At 38.0% G+C, this 26,762-nt stretch overlaps 1 protein-coding gene and 1 pseudogene across 1 annotated transcript in view; one reads left to right on the top strand and one right to left on the bottom strand.

The window, feature by feature from the left end:
• RELN (reelin) overlaps positions 1–26,762 on the top strand; it is a 530,360-nt gene that overhangs the window by 199,866 nt on the left and 303,732 nt on the right. The window contains exon 4 of the mRNA XM_045864852.3: positions 21,638–21,708. Within this exon, the coding sequence (XP_045720808.1) occupies positions 21,638–21,708 (71 nt within the window). The remainder of the gene's footprint in view (positions 1–21,637; positions 21,709–26,762) is intronic.
• LOC123835665 (dnaJ homolog subfamily A member 1-like) lies at positions 1,527–2,709 on the bottom strand (annotated as a pseudogene).

The raw sequence follows: 26,762 nt of genomic DNA, 5'->3' as shown, positions 1-26,762 counted from the left end.
GACATTCATAGATTTCAAGAATTTCTTAATTCTGATACCCAGATTTTAAGCCTGTGAATATGATTTAAACATACAGCTAAAGCTATTCATCATAATTTGCTATCCTACCAACATTAAATTATAGTTGCTTCAGAGCATAACTTAAATGGTTTAAAGTAAGCCTGTAATATACCTAAAAAACACCTTCCTATCTCATACATGCAATTTATTCTCCATGTCTCTTCACTCTAACTTGCCCTGCTCCTGAAGTCACTACTCTGAAGCTTATCATGGTCCAAAGAGAAGGGGGAAAAAAGTGTAACCAGGATTGATTGATATATATATATATCTTATATGTATATATATATATGTATCTTTTATATATATATATAAAAGATAGGGGCACCTGGGTGGCTCAGTGGGTTAAGTGTCTGCCTTTGGCTCAGGTCATGATCCCAGGGTCCTGGGATCAAGCTCCACATGGAGCCCTGCATCAGGCTCCCTGCTCAGCAGGAAGCCTACTTCTCCCTCTCCCTCTGCCCCTCCCCCTGCTTGTGCTCTCTCTCTCTCTCTGTCAAATAAATAAAGTCTTAAAAAAAAAAAGATAGCACAGCAGAAAGGAATGCAATTCTACAAGTGCAAGCCCTCAAGCAGCAGCATATCATGCTAAACCCCTTCTTTAGAAAGGTATCATTTCTATCACTATTACAACAGGCCAAATTACGTAGCATGCCATCTTCAAGTAACAGGTGAGGCAAGAGAATGAATGCAGAGGCATCACAATGAATCCCACTTAATATAACTGCAGACCAGCACTTCTGTACAAATTAAGTTCTTAGTCTGATTGCCAGTTAAATACAAGTTTTAACTTCATAGCTTACCAATTAAGGGTCATGGGGTGCCTGGCTGGTTCATTCGGTGGAGCGTGTGACTCTTGATCTCAGGGTCATGAATTCAAGCCCCATGCTGGGTGTAGAGCTTACTGACATAAACAAAACAATTAAGGGTCATATACTGAAGTCAATACATACACCTAGCATTTCAGTCTAAGCTGTTTCATGTACATAGAGCTGAAATCAGTGACAAGGTGTGGACTAACAAATGCTAAGCGAGATTTTTTTTAAAGATTTTATTTATTTATTTGACAGAGAGAGACACAGTGAGAGAGGGAACACAAGCAGGGGGAGTGGGAGGGGGAGAAGCAGGCTTCCTGCGGAGCAGGGAGCCCGATGCAGGACTTGATCCCAGGACCTTGGGATCATGACCTGAGCAAAAGGCAGATGCTTAACGACTGAGCCACCCAGGCGCCCTAGGCGAGATTTTTTAAAATTAGTTTCTACAATTATTAAACTTATCTTGCACACTAAAGTCATTATACATAGAGGGCAAAGTCAGAGTTTTTATATTTGAGTTTATTCTTCATTTAACTTTTAAAACACTACTGTAGTTGAATATTAAAAACAATAGCAAGTAGTGAGCTATGATTCTAGTCCTTCCCTCATTTACTACCACATATAAAACGCAAGCAGTGTCATTTACTGGCCCCATTAAGAGGTCTGACACTGAACACCACCCCTTGGATGATGCTCATCACCCTCAGATGCTTCTTCACTGTAATGGCGCCATCTTTCCTGATTTGGATCAAAGTCCACCAATCCTACCTGGTCCATTTCATCAGTCTCTTCTAATTCCTCCCGGGAGGAGTTTTTCCAGCAAAGAGAGTTTATCAGGAGAGACACAGCCATTCCCAGGAAAGTTTACCTTGAATTTGATGATTAGGCACCTCTTTTCACATGGTCTACAATAAATTGGCATGCCTTCATCAACACAAACCTGATATCCCCATGTTTGACAATCTGACCTGGAGGAGAGGTGATGAGGATGGTTCGATTGTCAAGAGTAGATACTGGCTTTTGAAAGCTGCATGGTGCTTCTACCAGCTGTATATCCATACACATGAAAAGGTCTTCTCCTCACTGAGTAAAAATAGTGTGGTCCTTCTGATCTAAAACGATGATAATATCTCTGGGAGCCAGTCCTTGTTGTTGGTCTCTTTCACCATGGAATGTTATCTTCTGGCCATCTTTCATGCCTTTGTCAATATGAACTTCTAGAATCTTCTTCTCTCCAACTATCTTCCTTCTATTGTAGCTTTTACATCTATCTTTAGGACTGATCCATTCCCCATGGCCCTGCACTCCATGCACACAGACTGAGTTTGCTAAACCATTCCAGGTCCTCTCTGATGAATTCTTATTTGCATTCCAGTACCTCAGCAATTGGGACAGCATTCTACCCCTCCTTTCTTACCACCTTGTCCTTCACATTTGTCACGAATCACATTTTTTGCAGAGCTAGTTTTCTTGTTGCACCATTATATAAATCTAAGGTTACTGAGAGCTGATGCACAACATTTTTACCTCTTCTTTCTCTCTGCATCCTTCCTGCTCCTCCAAAAAACATACCAGACGTGTCCATCGCGGAGCCCAAAACACCACCAGCTCCACCTTCTTTAATTGCCTGTTCTCCTCCTTTGTCATATGATTCCCTTTATTGGCATCAGAGAGTACTTCATAAGCTTGAAAAATCTGTTTAAACTTCTTTCCTTCCTTTGGATTCTTAGCAGGGTGGTACTTCAAGGCCAGTCTCCTGTAAGCCTTTTTCACTTCTTCCTGGGGGGCCATTGGGTTTGACCCCCACAACATCATAGTAAGTGGTTTCTTTCACCATTTTCTATAGCTGGTGAGCAGCTGAGGCCAGTGCGGGGGAGCAGGAAGGAGCACGCTGCTGGGCCCAGCCCACACAGCTGCTGCTCCTCTTCTTACCGAGTGTTGTGGGAAGTTCCGCCATCTTCATTCTTTTACATGTGGATTTCCCTTTGACTGAACACCACTTGTTGAAAAGACCTTTCTCCTTGAATTGTCCTGGCTCCTTTGCCAAAAAGCAATTGACTATAATGTGAAAGTCAATTTCTGAAAGGAAATTCTGTTCCGCTGATCTGTTTGTTCTTCTGTCAATATCACACCATCTTGATTACTCTAAGTTAATAGTTACTGTAAGCTTATATCAAGAAGTGCAAGTCCTCCAACTTTGTTGTTATTTGACTTTCTTAACTCCTTTCATTTCTGTGAATTTTATGATCAGATTGTGCATTTCTGGGAAATACTCATTACTTTGGTAAGTATTGTGTTGAATCTGTAGATCCATTTTGGTATTACTGCTGTCTTGACAATATTAGGTTTTTTGACTTATGAACATGAGATTTCTTTCCATTTATTTAGACTTCTTTTAGTTTCTTCAACAGTGTTTTGTAGTTTGTCACGTACAATTCTTGCTCTTTTTTTGCTAACTTTATGCCTAAATGTCTTATTCTTTTTGATGCTATTGTGAGTGGAATTGTTTTATTCCAGTTAATTTTATATCCAGTTTATTCATTGATAGTGTATAGAAAAACAACTTATTTTTGTATATTGGTCTTTTATTCTGTAACTTTGCTGTATTTATTTATTAGCTCTAATAATTTTCTTGTAGATTCTTTAATATTTTCTATATACAAGATTATGTCATTATGCCATTATTATGTCAAGTAGAGGTATTTTTTACTTCTTCCTTTTCAATATGGATACCTTGTATTTCTTTTTCTTGACTGATATCCCTGGCTTGAACCTCCAATACAATGTTGAATAAAAGTGGCAAGAGCAGCATTCTTGTTTTGTTCATAATATTAGAAGGAAAACTTTCATTTTCTCCAATAAGTGTGCTTTTAGCTATCAGTTTTTTGTAGATGGCATTTCAAGCTGTTCCTCATATTCCTAGGTTGTTGAGTGTGGTTTTTTTTTTTTTATCATGAAAGGATATTGGAAGTTGTCAAATGATCATACGGCATCTAATGATATAATCGTGTTCCCCGCCTCCCTGTATTCTATTAACGTGATATATTGCATTGATTGATTTTTATATGTTGATCCTTGCATTTCTGGGTTAAATCCTGCTTGAGTCATGGTGTATAATCTTTTTAATATGTTGGTGGATTCCAATCTGCTAATATTTTGCTGATAGTTTTTGAGTCTATATTCATTAAGTGGTATTTGTGTAGTTTTTGTTTCTTGTGATGTATTTACTGAGCTTTGGTATGCTGGCCCCCTAGAATGTGTTGGAAAATGTTCCCTGCCTCATCTATTTTTTGGAAGCGTTTGTGAAGGATTGGTGTTAATTCTTCTTTAAACATTTTATAGAATTCACCAGTGAAGCCATCTGGACCTGGGATTTTCTTTGTGGCAAGTTTTTTTATTACTAATTCAGTCTGTTTGCTTATTATAGGTCTATTCAGATTTTCAATTTCTTTTTTTTTAAGATCTATTTATTTATTTATTTGACAGAGAGAGCATGAGAGTGGGGAGGGTCAGAGGGAGAAGCAGACTCCCTGCTGAGCAGGGAGCCCGATGCCAGACTCTATCCTGTGACTCCAGGATCATGATCTGAGCTGAAGGCAGTCGCTTAACCAACTGAGATACCCAGGCGCCCCAGATTTTCAATTTCTTACTGAATCAGTTTTAGTACTTTCTATCTTTCTAGAAATTTGTCCATTTCATCTTTGTTATCTAGTTTGTGGGTATTAACTATTCATAGTATTTCTTTAAAATCCTTTTTATTTCTGCAAAGTTAATAGTAATGTCCCCTCTTTCATTCCTGATTTTAGTAAATTGATTTTCTTTCTCACTCTTTCTTTCTGTCATTTTTTCCTTCTTTCTCTTTCTTTCTTTCTTTCTTTCTTTCTTTCTTTCTTTCTTTTCTTTTCTTTCTTTCACTAGCAAACAGTTTGTCAATATTGTTGTTCTTTTCATTGAACCAACTTTTGGCTTCATTGATTTTCTCTAGTATTTTTCTGTTCTCTTTTTTATTCATATCTTCTTTAATCTTTATTATTTCTTTCCTTCTGCTTGCTTTGATATTCATTTATTTTTAATTTAAATTCTATTTTTGACAAAGATGTTTTAAATATCATATAATAAGGGGCGCCTGGGTGGCTCAGTCGGTTATGCATCTGCCTTCAGCTCAGGTCATGATCTAAGGGTCCTGGGATGGAGCCCCATGTCAGGCTCCCTGCTTAGCAGGGAGTCTGCTTCTCCTTCTGCCTCTGCCCCTCTCCCCCCACCCCCACTCATGCTCTCTCTCTCAAATAAATAAATAAAATCTTTAAAAATAAATAAATAAATATCATGTAATAAGAAAAGACTTGTAATAAAAAGGAAGACTTCTCATCTCTGCTCCTTCCAGAAACACTCCCAGAGTAAGCTATTGTTATCATTTTAACCACTGCTTCTGGTATTGCTTAAGTATTTTTAAATAAATACTTAAACCAAGTGACTTCATATTGTGGAAGAAGAAGATGTACTTCTTTTATGCCATTAACCTCAGACACACAACTTCATCCCCATTTCCTCCCAATATAAATATATCACATTTTTAAATAAAATCAGTCATCAGTGTTTCAGTCAATGGTTATATAAATATTATTCACTGCAGAACCGAACGGTGTACTATGATTTTTTCCTTCTTGAACAGCTTTTCATTTTTAATTATTTCTTCTCTTTCTTAATTTACTGTTATTTTTCCTAGAGCACTTTCTCAGTTGCTTCCTGAGAGATTATACCTGGGGAGTGCAATGTTTGATTCCTTACGTTTGATGATAGATTGGCTAAAAATAGAAGTCCAGATTAAAAATAATACTCTCTGAACATTTCAAAGGCTTTCTGTGCTGTAATTAAGAACATGAAAATGACACAGTTTTATTCTTATTTTGAAAGTTACTATATTTTCTTTGCCTGGAGCTTTTAGGATTTCCTCTTCATGCTTGTTGGTTTTCAATTTCTTGATAATGCTTATAATGCACAGGAAGTAGTTGGCTGTCCAGCCCTTCATACCAGAGGTGTTCTTTCTATCTTGCCGTTTTTAGACCCCCCCCCCATGTTGTACCTCATATCTTAATTTCAGATTCTCTCTGATTCAGTATTTTTATTTATTTGAGAGAGAGAAGGAGCTAGAGCAGTGGAGGCAGGGGAGGGGCAGAGAATCCTAAGCAGACTCTACGCTGAAGTCAGAGTCCAATGCAGGGCTTGATCCCACGATCCCAAGATCATGATCTGAGCTGAAACCAAGAGTTGGTGGACTGCACTACCCAGGCACCCCTGATTCAGTATTTTTAGAGAAGAAGGCTCAGAATTATTATATTTTCCTAAAATTCATTACACTTTACCCACATAAATGCTCAGCTGACAAATATGTCTTCTCAAACTGCCATAGGAATTATTGCCTAGAATTATCTGAATCAATGGATGTTTAACAACTAGAAATAAGCATACTCTACAGATTTGAAAGTTTCACTATACATTTCCATTTCATGAGTATAATTTAATTATGGCTAATATAAGTACTGTTTATTTCTGTTAAAGTCAGAAATCATGAAAAAAAAACCATTATTCCCAATTCCCTGACTACCCTATCCATATAATTGAGTTTATTGTGGCAAGTTTAGTGTAGAAATTTATTGACACCTTTCACATCAATGGAAATGTATAGATAATTCAGGAAATAACTGTGATATATATTGAAAACATAATATAGGAAAGATTCTATAATAAGGTTGATAAAAAATTATTCAATAAAATATGTAAGGAAATTTTTTAAATAAATGAGAAAAATAAATTTAAATCTCCACTGAATGCCCATATGCCAAAATAAATTCCAGATGAATAGAAAAAAATTTCCAGGAGAAAATGCATGTACATATCTATTCAGCTGAGTTTAGAAGGGGAAAGAGCTTCTAAGCATGAAAAGCCTGGAAAAAATTAGAAGGGAATTGACTGAAAGATTTGATTACATGAAAATTTAAATTTTTTAATAAAAAAAACATAAATATAATAAAAGACTAATTATAAACTGCATAGAAAATATTGGTAAGAAATATATAGCATAGAGTTAATAGCCTTCACATTTAAGGTGTTCTTGTAAGTTGGTTAGAAAAACATTAAAACCCGTTGCAAAATGGCAAGGACATGAACAGTTAATTCCCAAAACTGAAAACTGTAACCAAGAAACATGCAAAGTATCCTACTAATAATCAGTGGGATGGAAATTAAAAGTAACATGATACCTTTAGAATGAAACTATAGACTGATAATGCTCAATGCCACCAGGGGTATTGTGGGGTGGGTGCTCTCTGGGATACTGGTGGACAAATCTACCTTTCTTTATATGGTGTTTGGAATTATGGCCTTCGTGTTTATGCCCTGAATTTCATTATCCCAGTCCTGGAAATCCATCTTAAAATACAAGATATGTGCAAAATGTCTACCTCAGAGAAACAGAGAGTGGCATGGTAATTACCAGGGGTCGTTGGGTAGAGGAAATGAAGAAATAGAGGCCAAAGGGAACACACTTCCAGTTATAAAATTAACAAGTTCTGAGGATCTAATGTACAGCATAGTAATTACAGCTAACAATACTGTATCATATACTTGAATGTTGCCAAGAGAGTAGATCTTAAGTATTCTCACCATAAAAAAGAAATGGTAATTATATGACAGAATGGAGGTGTTAGCTAATGCTATCATGGTAATTATTGTGCAGTGTATAAATGTTTCAAATCAACATGTTGTACACCTTAAATTTATGCAGTGTTATGTGTCAGTTACATCTCAGTAAAGCTGGGGAAAAAATTAAAGATATGGTCAGATTTATATACTTCATTATTTAAAATATTAAAAAAATAGAAAAAAACCCAATTCCAACAATAGTACAATAGTTAAAGAAACTATGCTATAGCCATACAGTGGAACATTATGTAGCTTTTAACAATCTTGCTCTAAAAATATTTAATGATATAGGAACTATTTATAATAAATATTAAATATAAAGGAATAGAAACTTTTTAAGCAAGCAAGGTTCTTTTTGTTAAAAGATTTTATTTATTTATTTGAGAGAGAGCATGAACGGGGGAAGGGCAAAGGGAGAGGGACAAGCAGATTCTCTGATGAGCAGGGAGTCTGATGCGGGACTTGATCCCAGGACCCTGAGATCATGACCTGAGCAAAGGGCAGACACTTAACAGACTAAGCCACCCAGGCCCCCCAGGCAAACAATTTTCTAAAAACTTTATATTCATGAATTAATTTAAAAAGCTAGAATATAGTTTACTAAAATGTTAATAATGTTATCTCTCCTGGATATGAATATGAGTACTTTTATTTTCACACTAATCCTTTTGTATATTTTTAAATTCTCATAATACACACATTATTTCTGTAACAGAAAAAATAATTAAAAGCTTGTTTTCTCCAAAGTAACCCTTGTATATACTTCTGCAGAATTGTTTTACAAGAATATACTAATATTGTCCTAATTTGTTACGATTAAATTAACTAGGTTAGATATCCTATCTTTTATTAGAGCTTTCATCAGCTTTGTCACAGTCATAAAATATTTTAGAGTTTATAGTTTTATTTTTTGAGGGTAAGGGGGTGACTTTTCATCCTAAATACTTTGGGATTTTTTTTTAAGTGTTGTTGGCACACAATATTACATTAGTTTCAGGTGTACAATTTAGTGATTTGACAAGTTTATACATTATGCTATGTTCACTGTAAGTAGAGCTACCATCTGTCCCATTACATCACCATTACAATATCATTGACTATATTTCTTATGTTCTGCTTTTTATTCATGTGGCTTACTCATTCCATAACTGGAGGCCTGTATGTCCCTTTCCCCCTCACCCATTTTGCCCAGTTCTTCACTGGCAACCATCAGTTTGTTCTCTGTATTTATAGTTCTGATTCTGCTTTTTGTTTGTTTATTCATTTTTTTAAGATTCCATTTATGAGTGGAAATGAGTGACTCATTTCACTTAACATAATACCCTCTAGGTCCATCCATGCTGTTGCAAATGGCATAATCTCATTCTTTATGGCTGTGTAATATTCCATTGTATACATATACTGCATTTTCCTTATCCATTCGTCTATTGATGGACACTTAGGTTGCTTCCATGTCTTGGCTATTGTAAATAATGCTGCCATAAACATAAGGATGCATATATCTTTTTGAGTTAGTGTTTCCATTTTCCCTGGGTAAATACCCAATAGTGGAATTATTGGATAACATAGTATTTCTATTTTTAATTTTTTGAGGAACCTCCAAGCTGTTTTCCACAGTGGCTGTACCAATTTATATTCCTACCAACAGTGCACGAGGGTTCCTTTTTCTCCACATCCTCATCAATACTTGTTTCTTGTCTTCTTGATTTTAGCCATTCTAACAGGTTGAGGTGAAACCTCATTGATTTGCATTTCCCTGATGATGAGTGATGTTGAGCATCTTTCATGTGTCTGTTGACCATCTGTCTTCTTTGGAAAAGTATTCAGGTCTTCTGCCCATTTTTTAATTAGATTGTTTCTTTGGTATTCAGTTGTATCAGTTCTTTATATGTTTTGGATAGTAACCCCCTACTGGATATATCATTTACAAGTATCTTCTCCCATTCAGTAGGTTGTCTTTTTGTTTTCTTGATGGTTTCCTTTGCTGTGCAAAAGCTTTTTATTTTGATATGTCCCAACAGTTTATTTTTGCTTTTGTTTTCCTTGCCTCAGGAGACGTATCTAGAAAAATATTGCTATGGCGGATGTTAGAGAGATTACTGTCTGTGTTCTCTTCTAGGATTTTTATGGTTTCAGGGCTCATGTTTAGGTCTTTAATCCATTTTGAGTTTTTTTGTGTATGGTGTTAGAAAGTAGTCTAGTTTCCTTCCTTTGTATGTAGCTACCTGTCCAGTTTTCCCAGAACCATTTGTTGAAAAGACTGTCTTTTCCTCATTGTGTATTCTTGCCTCCTTTGCCATAGATTAGTGTATGTGAAGCAAGCACTCCTTGCCATAGATTAATTGACCATGTAAATGTGGGTTTATTTTGGGGTCTCTATTCTGTTCCATTGATCTATGTGTCTGTTTTTGTGCTAGTACCATACTGTTTTGATTGCTACACCTTTGTAGTATATCTTGAAATTTGGGATTGTGATGCCTTCAGTTTTGTTCTTCTTTTTCAAGATTGCTTTGGCTATTTGGGCTCTTGTGTGGTTCCATACAAATTTTATTATTTGATCTAGTTTTGTGAAAAATGCTGTTGGTATTTTTGTTGTTGTTGTTAATTTATTTGAGAGAGAGAGCATGTGTGGGGAGGAGAAGAAGAGGCAGGCTCCCTGCTGAGCAGGGAGCCCGACACGGGCCTTGATCCCAGGACCCTGGGACCATGACCCAAGCTGAAGGCAGACGCTTAACCAGCTGAGCCACCCGGGCCCCCCTGAAAAATGCTGTTGGTATTTTGATAGAGATTACATTAAATCTGTAGATTGCTTTGGATAATATGGACATTTGACAATATTGATCTCTCTAATCCAGGAGTATGGAATATTTTTCCATTTATTTGTGTCATCTTTAATTTCTTTCTTCAGTGTTTTATTGTCTTTCACCTCTTTGATTAAGTTTATTCCAAATATTTTATTATTTTTGGTGCAATTGTAAATGGGGTGTGTGTGTTTTTTTGTTTTTGTTTTTTTAATTTCTCTTTCTATGACTTCATTTTTAGTGTATAGAAACACTACCAATTTCTGGGTATTAATTTTTTATCCAGCCACTTCACTGAATTTATTACTTCTAGTTTTTTGGTGGTGTCTTTAGGATTTTCTATGAATAGTATCATGTCGTCTTCAAATAGTGACAGTTTAACTTCTTCTTTACCAATATGAATGCCTCTTATTTCTTTTTCTTGTCTGATTGCTGTCGCTAGGACTTCTCGTACTGTGTTGAATAAAAGTGGTAAGAGTGGAGGGATTTTTAGAAAATTCCCTTTCTGGGACACCTGGGTGGCTCAGTCAGTTAAGCATCTGCCTTCAGCTCAGGTCATGATCCCAGGGCCCTGGGATCGAGTCCCACATCGGGCTCCTTGCTCAGCAGGAAACCTGCTTCTCCCTCTGCCTGCTGCTCCCCCTGCTTGTGCTCTCTCTCTCCCTCTCTCTCTCTAATAAATAAATAAAATCTTAAAAAAAAAATTCCCTTTCATGTTTGTGCCAATATTTTCTGAAATGACCAGTTAGAACATCATCATTATAATTCTTCACATTTTTTCCCTATCTTTTTATGGAGTTGAACTCTTTCGATTTTCACCACAGCCCTGAAAAATAGATAGTGCAAATTTTGAAGTCTTCTTTTGAAAAATAAGTACTTATCTAAGGTCAACATAAGCCATCAAGCTGTGGTACAAACCCAAAATGTTTGTTCTGATTCCAGATTTACTGTTAGAAGTTACCCAATGCAATCAGGTTATTTTATAGATCGAGAAAACGAGACATGCAGTGATACGGCATAGGTCATGGAGAGAATGAGTGCCAGACCTAGATTGCAGCCTCCATTCTTCTGTATCTGAAACTCATAGTCTTTCTATCAGTCCACTGACCAGTGGCACCTAAATACTTTGCATTAGTGTTTTCACAAATATGCAGACTCTTTAATTCACTATCCAGTGAATAACATAACTTTTACTAAGGTGTTGTTTGGAATTGATAAACTATTTTACCAGTTTTGTCCTTGTCTTTCCTACAGATGCCTCTGAGACAAATTAACACAAGGCTTACTTAGTTAAAAGGTGTTTAAGACAGCAGAGCCACTCAAGTACGTTTCTTTGATGAATTTTAGTGATTTGAAAAGGTGGTATGAAAACTATTTTTATTGCGAAGTTTCGGAAGGCATTTCTGGGATACGAGTGGTTTAAGAAAACTCTGGAAGATGTTAAATGGTGAAAACATTTTGTAGTGGTCAAGCAAATGCATTAGCTTACTACTTTTATTGTTCTTACTGTTACCTGATTTGATTTCTGAGCTAAATCTAACCTATAATAATGTTTATTGTGACCATTTATTATTAGCACCTAATCATCTTTTCCGTATGTGTTTCTTGTGTGAGAATTTACCAATTAGTTATTAAAGCATTTAACATTATATAATAAGCATAACACAGACTAATCACATATTCCACAAATATTTACTGTAAGGCTACTGTATGTCAAGCACTGAGTACCAATATAGGAAAAAAAAATAGATAAAAATCCCTATGTCTAGGGCACATATAGCCTAGTAAGAAGACACAGTTCAAATTAACTAAAAAAATATTTGCTGAGCACCCATCCTCTGTCAAGAGGGCCAGACTCTGAGCAGGCTAGAGCAGGCTAATATCTTAGCACCTCATCAGATTCATAATCCTTAAGGGCTTGTTGAATTATTTAGTGGAGGCAGAGATAACACGATCATTTTAATAACAAAAATTGTACATGTTTTTTATTGTTTATAATCAAGGATCTATTACTTGTGGTTTTCTGAACCAGGCAAATTGCTGATAAAGCTCATATGAAGCTATTTAGAAATTAGACAATAAAAAGTCCTTTATCTTGGCATATAGCACTCCTCCTTTCAGTTTTAGAAACCTAGCATGTGAGTTGGGAGCTTTTGACAGATGTTTGGCGCCTGGGTATAATCCTTCTTGATATATGAATCAGTCCAATCAGCCTTCCCTTATTCTAAAATTCTCTGATCACTCCTGAGAAATTTGGCATTTCTGCTCCTTTTTTTTTTAAAAGATTTTATTTATTTATTTGACAGAGAAAGACACAGCGAGAGAGGGAACACAAATGGGGAGTGGGAGAGGGAGAAGCAGACTCCCTGCTGAGCAGGGAGCCCAATGCGGGACTCGATCCAGGGACTCCAGGATCATGACCTGAGCCGAAGGCAGTCGCTTAACCAAGTGAGCCACCCAGACACCCATATCTGCTTCTTTTAATAGTTAATGAGAGCAATCCTTTTGTGCATTGACAAAACAAAACATGTTTTTATCTGCTTAGAGGTGTCTTCCCTCCCTAGATCCACTTTGTTGTTGATTTACAAAGCAAAGAAAGATAAAAACTCTGCCAATGATAAATGTTTGCCTCTCTTTCGTGTTATATATTCTGCAACTATCAGTGCTTTTTCACCAAAATGATTATTCTTTATTGCAATGCAGTATCACATAGCAATTATTGAAAACACTAAGTGAGAATTGGAGTTCCAGCTACATTTGACTGAATGCATACAGTATCACTGGTGATTCTTGGTACCCTTAGCCACTGCATGCTCCACTTGGAAGTGGTGCCTCAGCTCATGAATGTGCAGCTCCATGGCCCCCAGGTCTGGACTCCCTTGGGCCTCGTCTGGGGCTGTCTGGCTCTCCCCCTGGCCCGCCTACAGTGCCTGGTGGAGCTACATGCAGATGATGTCAATCTTGGTCTTATTGTCCTGCAGTATCTGCTGGGTCTTCAACAGCAGCTTCCTGTCCTTGGTGCTACCATTGCTGTGTGTCTGGATCATGTTTTCTGACCCCCGCTTCACCTTCAGCTTGATGGCCAAATGAGTGTAGACCATCTATGCATTGCCAAATTTCCACATATGCACACAGTGTGGTCACACATCATGACCCACATCTCTTCTGGGAAGTTGGTGAATTTCTTTTGACATGTATAGGAAGACACTCCCAGAAATTGCAAACATAAAATTGTTGTGGAAAAATGATCATTTCAGAAAAGAGCAAATGGAATTACGGTATTGGGCCTGGTCTCCAGTCAAACTATCTCCAGTCAGATTCATAAGTTATTAGTTGGGTTTCCATTCCTGAAATCGCTTTTCACACACTAAAATATCAAAATTAATTATGGCAATAGAACACAAATGCATACTTTAAAAACTACTATGTATAAACACAAAGGTGTAAAATCTATATTATAAATACCCTTTTGGGAGAAATTTTTCCTGCGTGGGCTGGATCTAATAATAGTTGTTCAGAAAATGGCTTTTTTCTTGTAAACGCAGACTTTTTTTATTTTTCTTTTTTTCTTTTCCTTGCTTTCCTGTCTTGTCTTTTTTTTCTCATGGACCTTCAAATTGCATTCCAAGTTGGAGTTGTCCTTTGGAAAATTCCCACTACTGATTCAATATGCCAAAGACCTCTGAAAGTCTTTGAATTGGGTGAGGAAGATCATTCATGGCATCTTTTTCAGTGATGCCTTGCTCACTTTTTAATGGAGATTAAACTCCTGTTATAAACAGTGAACTTTCTTTTCAACGCTTTCTACTAAATTTTATGGAAGAGTACTTGTGATTCTATATCCGTGCTTGTAATTCATCCCAGAAATCTAACTATAGGCCAACGACCTCTCTCCTTAAGGAGATAAAAGCATCCTTTTTCTTTTAAGAAACTCAGACTTCTCTTTAATAACTACTTTTTGCTTTATTCTGTTCACATGGGACAGCCACAAACCCAACACTCAGTTTCTTCTCTTTTGACCTTGTTATTCTTTCACTACTTAGGTCAATAGAGTCTTCCTCCCAATAATACATGCAGTTTGATTTTCATCACATAGGTACATGTAGGTCCTTGAAGAGCTCATGGCTTTCCAGCACCAGGACTGGGTCCTCCCCTTTGACTGCACTGTCTGTGCTGGGGCTCTGCCCAGGTCCCATCACCCCTGAGGTGTCCTTAGGCCAGAAATGCTAAGCAGGCTACATGTTATGTACTAACTCTGAATAAACATAGGGGCTGCTTAGAGCCTAGGGTTGTGGGTAGTGAGATAGGCTGTGTCTGGGTTCATTACAAAGAATGCTGTGCTTGATTAGTGATGTCCACCATGGCAGACCTTCTAGACATGTCTAGAATGGGGACACTAGGAGAAGAGGCTGCATGCCAGCCACATGCCCAGATAGGGACAAGGAGTACATTCCATCCTTGCCTTAGGCTGTTGTTCTTGCTTCCCAGGCTGCATTGTCTCACACACCAGGTAGCTGAGGAGGCACTGTGAAGGCCCTGAAGGTACAAGCAGCTTCCCTAGGCTCTGGAAGGACCAGCATAAGCTCCAAGCTACAGGGAGTTTGGAAGGACAGCTCATGCAGAGTTTGGTGGTCTTTAAGAACACATAGACCTTGTGATTACTGGATAGTGAACATTAATGCTGAAACTTGTTTTAAAGGGAAGGAAATATTTATACATTTGACAGTCGGAAAAAATGGTACAGCTTAGGAATAAAAGATGTAATTATAAAAAAGAGAGCAGGGGCACACGGGTGGCTCAGTCAGTTAAGCATCTGACTCTTGGTTTCAGCTCAGGTCATGATCTCATGGGTTGTGGGATTGAACCCTGTGTCTGGCTCTGCACTCAGCAGGGAGTCTGCTTGAAGATTCTCTCCCTCTGCCCCTTCCCCCACTCTCACACATGTGCTCTCTCTCTCTAAAATCAATCAATCAATCAATCAATCAATCTTAAAAATTATAAAAAATAAAAAAGAGAGCAGTAAAACTTTGAAAAGCAAAAGCATTATGAAAACATTCACAAACTTTTACCATTTTGCGATGGCCTTGCCATAGTTTGAGAGTTTAATATAAAAAAATTTCTCCCTGAAGTTATTCATTACTCCTTTTTATATGTTTTAAAGAATTTGGTATTTTTTTCTTGTTTTAATAAGGGTCAAGCTGTGGCCGCAACCTAATTAACAGGTACAGTAATTTGCTGATGAAAGGGGGCAAGAATCTTTTCAAGTGAACTGATTCCTTTGAATGTCAGATTTACCAAATTCAGATCACCTCTCTCCTTTCCTATGTTCCACATATTTAGTAACATTTCCTGGTGGGTGGTTAACATCAGATTGCTGCTTAATGAATGACCTTCCAACTGTGAATGGACAAGGCACAGTAACATACTAGAACTCATTGGTAAAGCAGGAGAAAATGGTGGGAAAAGAAACCCACTACTGGGTTGCCCTAGGTTTAAAATGATTCTTTGTGAGCAAAATGAAATAAAGAAACAATACACTTCATTAGGCATTGTAACAACTATATTAAGCCCCTGTTTTATACCATTTTTGGAAACTGGATGGCAATATTGCACATTAGAAGTGAATTGTGAACTGGAAAGTATAATTTTGATTCCTTCAAATGTTGAAGTCATTATGACATGTGCCTTATGGGGGATATTTTTGTTTTAATTAACTACTCCTACTATTCCAGAAGCTTTAAGTCTGTTTAGGTAGAGAGACTGTAAGTACCTGAAGAGTGAATATTAATATATTTAAATAATAATTGTTATTATTAGCCCTATCTTCATGTAGGGAATCTGAATCCTAGAGTGATCAAAGAAGTTGGGCAAACTCAGCTAGCTTGTAAGTGGCAGCGTACTGCGTTTAAACGCTGGTCTTCCTGATTCTAGACACTGAGCTTCAACATCGTGCCTCCTCTGGATATACACTAATTCTTAAATGGCTGGAGCACACAGCTGCTCTAGGACTTCACTTAAAATTAGAATCTGGCATGTTCTTTAAATTCATAACAATGACTATTTCGAGCTCTGAATATGGTGATCATAATGAACTTTCTTCATTTTTTTTTCAAAGATTTTATTTATTTATCTGAGAGAGAGAATGAGAGAGAGAACATGAGAGGAGAGAGGGTCAGAGGCAGAAGAAGACTCCCTGCTGAGTAGGGAGCCCGATGCGGGACCCGATCCCGGGACTCCAGGATCATGACCTGAGCCGAAGGCAGTCGCTTAACCAACTGAGCCACCCAGGCGCCCAATGAAACTTTATTTATTTATTATTTTTTTATAAAGATTTTATTTATTATTTGACAGAGAGAGAATGAGAGAGAGAGAGAGAGAGAGCACATGAGAGGGGGGAGGGCCAGAGGGAGAAGCAGACTCCCCACCAAGCAGGGAGCCCGATGTGGGACTCGATCCCGGGACTCCAGGATCATGACCTGAGCCGAAGGCAGTCGCTCAACCAACTGAGCCACCCAGGCGCCCCTGAACTTTCTTCATTTGATAGAATCTATAGAGCTTTTATTTTTTAAGATTTTATTTATTTATTTGAGAGGGAGAGACTGAGAGAGAGAGCACATGAGAGGTGGGAGGGTCGGGAGGGTCAGAGGGAGAAGCAGACTCCCTGCCGAGCAGGGAGCCCGATGCAGGACTCGATCCTGGGACTCCAGGATCATGACCTGAGCCGGAGGCGGTCGCTTAACCAACTGAGCCACCCAGGTGCCTCTATAGAGCTTTTAAATTATAGATCATAACAGCCCAAAGGAATTTTTAAATTACTTATTTAATAGGGATTCTTGTTGGCAAACTTGCTCTAGAAATATCTGTATCTCCCAAGAAGATAATAAGTACTTACTAGAAACTTGTTTGAGAAATTTGGTCTACTCCTCAGAACAGGGAACAGTGAGGACTTTTCTGACCTCTTGTGAAAAATTACTGCCCCTTAGGGAAAATTAAGTGGAAGTTGTGCCAGTATAGTCATTAGCACCACAAATTTGATAGGTTTGCCCCCAAAGGGAAGCTGTAAATTACACTAAAATAATTCAGGCCTGTCACCATCTACCATAGCTGTTTATTTTTATAAGAAGAGAAAAATATAGTGTAGATTAAAAATTGGAGGACAATTTTTGAGTCTCTAGACTCTGAGAGTTACTGTGCTTTTAGCAATTTCTGAGTATATATAATATATAAATACATTTTTATGTTTAAATGTATAAATTTATGTTTATATATGTTACTTAGATATATTTATATTTATTTGTCATTATGTAAATGCATATATTCATAGACTTTAAAAATGACTGCTATAATTCTGTAGGTAGACCCATGAATTATTTCCTAGTTCTAAATATGTTCAAAGTAGGCTTGCCATTATTGACATCAGCCGCACCCTGAGAGTGTGGAGCCAACATCTCATGGTACAAAGCAGAGGAACTTGCGTTCTTGCTGGTCACCTGGTTCTGTTCTTTCTTCTCCCCAAGATAAGATGTGAATTTGCAGGCCCTTAAAATGATTAACCATACATCTACCAGAGGGTTGGGCATCTTTATATTAAGATGTTATCTAAGGGGTTTAAGGGTCTGTAAAGAAAGTGATGCACATGATAATTATCTTCAACATGTGTTTGTGTCCTATTCCTCCAGGGTTTGGGCAGTGGTGGGATGAGGTTGGCATCCAGTGGTCTTGTCTTTGGTAGAGATGAGGCCAGGCATGAGGGGTGGTGGGGGCCGTTGGAGGAAGTGTGAACTGATTAGAAGCCAAGGGACTCAACAGAGTACTGTGGGAGAGGCGATCAAGAGAAATGCTAATTTTTACACCTTGAAACCAGTATAACACTGTATCTTAACTATACTGGAATTAAAGTTTAAAAAATAGAGAAATGCTATCTTTAAAGGCAAATCCCATGGAGTTGCTGGCCAAGTGGCCAAATTTCCAGCTGGAAACAGAAAAGAAGTTTGTCCAAAAGGAGATTAAATAAAAGGGCTTAGCTATGGACTAAAGGGTTGGAGTAGAGAGCACAAGCCATAGGCCACATGAATTTAAAGATCAGACCCTGAAAGCAAGAGAGAGAGAAAGCTACCTTCAAATCTTTGAACCAGATCAATGACAATTCAATGTGATGGTTAAAAGCAAGGACCTAACACTCATACTGCCTGAGTTTAATCAGTCATGTGACATTAGGCAAATCACATAATAATTCTGTGTCCCAGAAAAATGGGAATAATAGTATCTATCTTGTAGAGTTGTTGTCAGGATTAATCGAGCTAATTTATTTAGAGCCCTTACAATTGTACCTGGCAAAGGATAGATTTCATTTCTTAACAGGTGTTATAATAATAATAATAACAATATGTATGTGTATATATACATGGTATATATGTGTGTGTTTATATATACATATATGTATGTGTATTTAAATGTATATATAAGTATATATGTATATGTCTCATATAAAAACATATAAATAGTTTATATATATAAACATATGCCAGTCACATTAGTATTATTACTACTTTGACTTTTCCCAAGCAGTGGACTTCAGATAATAACATTGGGCACGTGGTGTGCTTCTCAAGCCAGTTTCTAATTGCTGAGCCCTTTCTTCAAACATTAAATACTTTAGAACACATAAAGCACAGGTGCTCTGGTTTGAAGTGGGGGTGCCCGCTGACCCTCCCCTGGACTCCCAGGGAGACCCCGAGGCACCACTGTGGCACACATTCTGAAAACTTGGAAAGAATCCACCGCCTGGAATCAATACCTTGAATCAGGTCCTATCTGCCACTAACAGGCTGTGTATACCCTTCAGCATGTTTTCACTGGCCTCAGTTCCCTGATCCACGCACTGTAAAGAGCTAGAATTACTTCAGTAGTTTTCAAACTCTGCCCCTTTAAGACCCTGAGAGTTCCCGAGAAGTGTGCGGGGAAGTTTTGGGGAATGGGTGGTGAGGAGCATGCTGTATGAGCAGGAGGGAACCCAAGGACTTCAAAAGCTAGGAAGAGAGGAATATACTGAGATTTCATATGTTTATTTGAAGAATGAGTTACCACTGCTGAAGAAATTTTGACTAGATGATAAAAGAGCCTTCAGTTTCAATTATTCCCTAGTCCCTCATCGAACCAAAGTAGCAGAAATCAGAACATGAATGAAAGCAACAAGTACTAAATCTGAGGAAACCGAGTAGTGGGGAAAGCAATGTGGACTATTCACAAGGTGCTGTGCAGTGACCAGGCTATTTCAGGATCGCTGCTCTCCAGGGAAAAGGCAAAACCTCTGTTGCCTGAGTTTTATCTAGATTCTTTGGCCTCATTGTGTTCATGGGAACATAGACTGGCAAGATGATAACTAAGTTTGTGGACCAGTGAGAAATATTACAATGGGGATATTCTATACTCACAATCAGAAGACAACTACAGTGAACAATTAAACACTGTACGTTGTGGGACTTTCCTTGGTGGTTAGTGATTTCAGAAAATATGTTCCTTCCAAAGCAAATGTCAAATTAAAATTTTCCATTTATGATTGCTGTGTTGCGGCTAGAGGTGTCTGTGAACTCAGAAGCTCTCGACTTGACTGAGATTTGACAACGAAATGTATTTAGGTAAATCAAGTTCCCATGTCCCCTCTGGGCGTAACAACTGTAATTGATGAGTGAGTCCGTAGGCCATGGTTATGGTTTGGATTGGCCCTATGTTTAGTCCTCCTCATTTTCAGCTTGCTAAAAGCAAAGGAAAACCTATAAACATATGCGAACAAATAGAGTGGTAACGTCTGTTTATCAGTAATTTTGATAATGATTGTGCAACAAGGGTGGATTACCTTACAAACATCACAGGCAGTGTGAGATGAATGCTGCCCAGTGACTTTTCTCTCCAATTCTGTCTCCCTTCCACCATTCAAAGCTCTCACTGTTGTGCCATTGTGTATGTGTGTGGATGTGTATGTGTTAAAGTGCCACATTTCCCATCTCGCTGCTGAAATATGTTAGCTTGGAGCAATGTCGCCCATTAACACTTAAGTGTGGCTTAGTTTGTCAGATTATGTTTGGAGAGTTGGGTCCTGGCATCTGACACTAATGATAGGGACAATTCAACGGGGAGTAGAAATGGGAAAGGTCTGCAGCACAGAGGAGGAAGGTACATCCACATAGAGACCGAAGTGGGGAATGTTGGGAGCCATGAGGTCCTGCGGGCCCCACAGAGGATAAAATGTTGACTGAGAGATACACAAACGGGGGCCGGGGGGGGGGGTGGAATGCAGAGGCCAAACTTTGCCCTCTGGTGACCTAGCACAGTGCCTTATACATAATCCATCTTTAGTAAATGATGCCTGAATCACATTATTTTTTGTCCTCAGGTGGTTTTGGGAGAACTAAAGTTGAGATTTAATTTTAATATTTTTTAGTTATTAAAAAGATTTGCGTATGGCTTATTTTCTAAAATCAGTTTTCTTCAAGAGGCATGATTTTCTGTTTTAAATTTGTTCAAACAATACACTTTGTGCCAGAAAAGTTCTTTTTAAGGAAACATACCTCAAATATGAGGCATAAATAAGTTTTCCTTTAATAAAAACGGTTCCTTTTATAGCCACTGAATAACACATCTGCTGCAAGGTGCTATTTTTTCACCAGTGAATGTGCACAGCTCTGATTAGAGGAGGTAAACGATGCACATCTACTTCAAAGGGTGAGTTAGACCCTGTAGGGAGAAAAGGTGTATTTTATTATGACAGATTTTGTAATTATGAAAGCTCTGAATTGCCTATTTTTAAAAAAAATACTTTTGAAAAAATGTAATTCTCTGTCTAAACTCTCTATGTGTTATGGTGACTGTTGATTTCAGAAAAAAAGTATATTCGGAGCATCTTTCTCAGTGCTAATATCATTATTGCTTCACAAGACATTTTATATCAGTCTTCCAAGGAAGAAATTTTAATAAGCATACTTTTTCTTCTATGCAGGATTTGCTTACATCTACTGTTTTCAGAATAAGCCCACAAATGTTACAATATCTTTACAAAGAAAGCCAGAAGATAATTCTCAACCCAGGGGCCTTGGTCTAAGCCCTTGTTCATTTGTATCACTGTTCAAATGCACTCATTTTTTAAAAGATCGTATCTACACAATAGCATTTAAAAATGAGGTTTTTCAAAAAGTTGTAAAAATACATTAAATTGTCACCAAGCTTATTACAAGATTTAGATTAACCTTTCCTATTCATTTTCAGGGCTACGGCGACACACAGGGGCCAGATTATTTTCAAAGATGCTTTAGCCCAGCAGCTGTGTGAACAAGGAGGTAAGAATCATCTCTGACACCTCTATGTTGGTTATGTCAAAATTATTCATGGTAGGCCTGATGTTCTATGTACTAAGTACTTGATCACGATGCTTTAAAAATGGAATTATGGATCCCTTCATGTCCCTAAGAATTAGGTATTTAGTAATTACTGATAAAGATCTGTAGACTTCTGAAAATACTAAGTGTGAGCAAAACAAACCAAGAGAAAATTTATCTACTTTTCCTATTTTTTTCTCTGATTACATTTAGTTGTCCTGGAAATATAAATCTTAGTAGTTTTAAAATTCTACAGAAACATACCTGCTTAATTTACCACTTAAATTTCTTGCCAGCGTCCTTGAAAATGTTTCTGTTTATTGCTTTTAAACATGATCTTGTGTTCAGTATTTATGTGCACCATTTATTTCAGATTTGTGGATAGATACTGTATCATTTTAGATACATTAAGTGGACATGAAGTAGTCACATTAAATGACTTCTACTTTGTGAGTGCCTCATACACATCCTAACTTTCACCTAAACCAGACTCACAGATGCATATATGCACACGTACACACATGTACACACACCAGGAAAGGTGGAAAACAGGATCCATGCCCCAACACAAATTTGTTCACTTTACTTCTTGAGCTTCGACCTGACTTTGTGTCTTCATTGTAGCACTTACCACTTCACATAGAATTTCCCTCTGAAAAGAAATGAGTATTACCCATCAGAGACTGAGCTTCCCAGGCATAAACTATGCCTTTAGAGCTCTTTGGTTCCCCAGAACCTGGCATAAGACAATTCAAAAAATGCTGACAGATTGAATACAAGTTTTTCTCAGTCACACATCTATTCATTGATTTAAGCATTTGACAATGAATACATTTAAAGTCAGTCTTTGTTAAAGTCATGCTATTTTCACCATCATCATAGGCATAACACCAATTTTTATTTATTTATTTTTAAAGATTTTATTTATTTATTTGAGAGAGAGAATGAGAGAGAGAGCGCACATGAGACGGGGGAGGGTCAGAGGGAGAAGCAGACTCCCCGCTGAGCAGGGAGCCCGATGCGGGACTCGATCCCGGGACTCCAGAATCATGACCTGAGCCGAAGGCAGTCGCTTAACCAACTGAGCCACCCAGGTGCCCGGGAAAGGAGCAATTTAAACATTAAATTTCATAAGGTCACTATTTCCATGCCCCAATTTCTTTTATTTTTATTTTTATTTTTTTATTTTTTTTTAAGATTTTATTTATTTATTTGAGAAAGAGAGAATGAGAGAGAGCACATGAGAGGGAGGAGGGTCAGAGGGAGAAGCAGACTCCCCGCCGAGCAGGGAGCCCGATGCGGGACTCGATCCAGGGACTCCAGGATCATGACCTGAGACGAAGGCAGTCGCTTAACCAACTGAGCCACCCAGGAGCCCAATACCAATTTTTATTTACACAGCGATATTTTTCGGAAATTTGTTAACTTAAGATTTTTGAATTTAAAGGAAATTTCTACTAATCTTATTTCTGCTAAAGAGAATCTAATGGGTTTAGGAAAGAAGTGAGGAAAAATTATATTGGTTTTTGAAAGGCCTAAGAAAATACCATTTATTATTTGTAGTAATACATACATCCTCGATATGGCTTTATCTTGGTAATGCGATACTGGATGATTATTACTGGCAAACTCCTGATTGTTTACATATATAACTCTTGAATCAGAAAACCCCATTCTAATTATAATTTCAAATATATTATCAGTGTTCTTGGGTTGAGCAGATTTTTACTGTGACTTTTGTGAATGCAAAACTGTGATAGCCTTTGTAGTAAGCTCAAGAAATCTATCACGATGTAACTCTTTTTTCAGACTGAGAATGCTCACAATACTGAAAATATAAAACACTATATAACATAGTGAACATTAATGTTCTGAAAAATGCGTAGTGTCAGAAAAAGATAGGTCTAATTTTATTAACATTTAATATTGTTTAAAAGCTGATCTCTTTTAAGCGTTGGATTTTTGAGTCTTTTCCATTGTATTGTTGGAATTGGGTTCACTTAAAATGAAAAGAAAAAGCCAAGAAAAACCAGTGGGAAAAAATTCTCAACCAGTGGGTTAAAAAAAAAAAGCCTTATATAGTTCAGATTGCACACGAATATGATTTACACAATGGTAGATGTGCATGTTATTAAAAATGCTATTCAGCCCAGGACCAAAGGAAAACACTGAGCTTTTCAACAGCACCTAATCAATTGAAATCATATCAATCCATCCAAGATAGGGTGGGAAGGATACTAACAAGCGTGATGGCTTCCTGCTGTCAAGAATAATAAGGGAAATAATTGGTGCTATAAACCATAGATCTATTTTGGACCTATCTACTTTTCATTAAAACATTAATTATCTCCTTAAATAAAATAACATAAATTTAACATATTATAATTTCTTATACATTGGATGGAGAATATTTAATGTATTTATGAGAGAGAAAAAAATGACAATCAGTATATACCAAAGCATAGTGCCTTTCAATTACAACATACTCAGTAGGTTTGTTGATTTTAATTAAACAATTTAAACAAAGCAAATTTTGTTTTGTGAAGCTTGGGGACAGCTATTATTATAAGACTATTGGTGACTAAGCATATCGAAAAAGTAAAATGATCACAGAAAGCATACTAGCCTTGGATAGTCTGTCATCTCGATCCTTCTCCTTAAAAGACATTCGTTGAAGGATTTTATTCTGCAAACATGTATCTAACACCTACAAGATCCTGTCTTAGCTCACAGTGCTAAATATAGCTATAAAAGTAAAGAAAGACCCATTTCTGTTCTCAAGGGGTGGGATGTAAATGGCAGATCAGCTACATTTGCCTGGGGGGCTTTAGGAAAGGCTCCCCAGGGAGCAAGTCCTGAAGGGTCAGCAGCAGTTTAAGAAAAAAAGAAGAGGAATTCCATCTATCTCCTTCCCATTTCTACTGATCCACCTTGGATCACACCCCATCATTTCCTTCAGGCTTTGCTTAATAGCCACCTCTTAGGATTCCCTGCTCCCACTTTCCGGCACCCTAATCAGGGCTACAATAATGAGCTTTCTAAAATGGAAACATGATTATATCATGTCCCTGCTTAAAACCCTTCAATATCTCTATTGGAGGCAATAGTTCACCTTCAAGGTAAAAATCTCTACTGCTTATCACAGCATACAAAGAAAATCCCTTACAACGTGGCTTCAGTTTGCCTTCTTCACCTCATTACTTTTTTTTTTTTTTTAAGATTTTATATATTTATTTGAGAGAGTGGGTGGGAGAGGGAGAGAGAATCTGAAACAGACTCCATGCTGAGTGCAGAGCCGGACACAGGGCTCAAACCCATGACCACAAAAGATCATGACCTGAGCCAAAACCAAGAATTAGACACTTAACCAACTGAACCACCCAGGCGCCCCTCCCCACCTCATTTCTTGTCATCCTATCATTTCTACCTTAAAATTCTCAGAATGCACCTCACTCCATTACTTTCATATTATTTACACACTATACCCCCTGTTCCCCCATTTTCTTGGGCTGGACTACCTTTATATGGCTTGTCTGGCTCACTCAGCCTTTCAGACCTTTCTTAGATATTGCCTCCTCCTGAAGAAAAATATCTCTGATCTCCCTCAAGCTCCTCCTCAAGCTGGTCTTGGACAATCATACATGGTTACATAATCCCTGGACACACCTCTCAAGGTACAATAATAATACAAATGAAAACACGGTCAGCACTGTTATATGCCAGACTCCACTCTCCCCATTCATTCTACAAACATGACTTCATTTAATCTTTACTGCAACTCTCCGAAGAAGGAGGAACTATTATGACCTCCACTTTAAAGATGATGAAACAAAGACACAGTGAGAATAACTTGCTTAAGGTCACACAGCTAGAAATTGGCAGAGCTGGGACGGAAGCTCAGGCAGTTTGGCCAGTAGCCCATGATATTAACCATTACATTACACTGCCTTTCCAATGAAGCATTTACTTCAGCATGAGCTCATTTAACTTGACAGCCATTTATTGCATATTATAATAAGAACATTATTACAGGTGCTTTATCTGCCATTAGATAGAAGCTCCTTGAGGACAGGGACTGTGCTTTTTATTACCGAATTGCTAAAGCCTCACATAATGTCTGTATGCACCCAGTAAATGTTTATTGAATGAATGAATGAATGAACAGTTGAATCAAACTAGTCTGATAGATGTGGGAAAGAGGAAGCTACCTGGCAGGTCATTACAGCTAAGCTGGGAAAGTAAGTGGAGCAGGTTGTAAAGGGCCCTCTGTTTGCTTGGGAGTTTAAACATTGTTCTGTGGGCAAGTGGGAAGCAGGAGGGTGACATGAGCCATCTGTGTTTTTGAAAGAAAACTGGGGATGGGGGTGGAATGGGTTGTAGAGATTAGGAGTTGGAGGAAGTTAAACACAGTAGTAGGATGCTATTATCACCTGGGTGAGAGCTAAATTTTAAGCTAAATGAAAATTGGGTCTTGGCGTGGTGCCTGGGTGGCTCAGTCGGTTAAGCATCTGCCTTTGACTCAGGTCATGATCCCGGGGTCCTGGGATCAAGCCACACATCGGGCTCCCTGCTGAGCAGGCAGCCCTCTTCTCCCTCTCCCTCTGCTGCTCCCCCTGCTTGTGTTCTCTCTCTCTGTCAAATAAATAAATAAAATCTTTTTAAAAAATTGGATCTTGGAGACTAGAAAGGGATATATGGTAGAGAGACTTTGGAGAAGTGTGATCATTGTAGGGAATGAGGGCTGGAAGAGGGTCCAGGGTGATTCTGTGATTTCTGGCCTCAGTGACTCGGTGGCCAGTGATGCCAGGGACTGAGAGAAGAAATGGAGAAACGTTAGAGGTGTTTGGAAGAGAACATAACAGACTGGACTTCAACACGTTGTCCCTGAGGAGGTTGTTTTCCATCCTGCAGGGCTCTCCAGCAGCCTGCGGGGGAAGAGAGGCAGATCTGAGAACCATCACCATGTTGGTTTTGAGCAGGGAACATGCTCATCCAGGGAGATTGCCGGGAGAAGG

The sequence above is a fragment of the Mirounga angustirostris genome, unplaced genomic scaffold, assembly GCF_029215605.1.
Source record: "Mirounga angustirostris isolate CCGP_5_RB_7025 unplaced genomic scaffold, mMirAng1.0.hap1 SCAF_12, whole genome shotgun sequence".
NCBI lineage: Eukaryota > Metazoa > Chordata > Mammalia > Carnivora > Phocidae > Mirounga > Mirounga angustirostris.
Note: the sequence above shows the minus strand (reverse complement) of the source record. Positions and strands in the feature narration are given on the sequence as shown.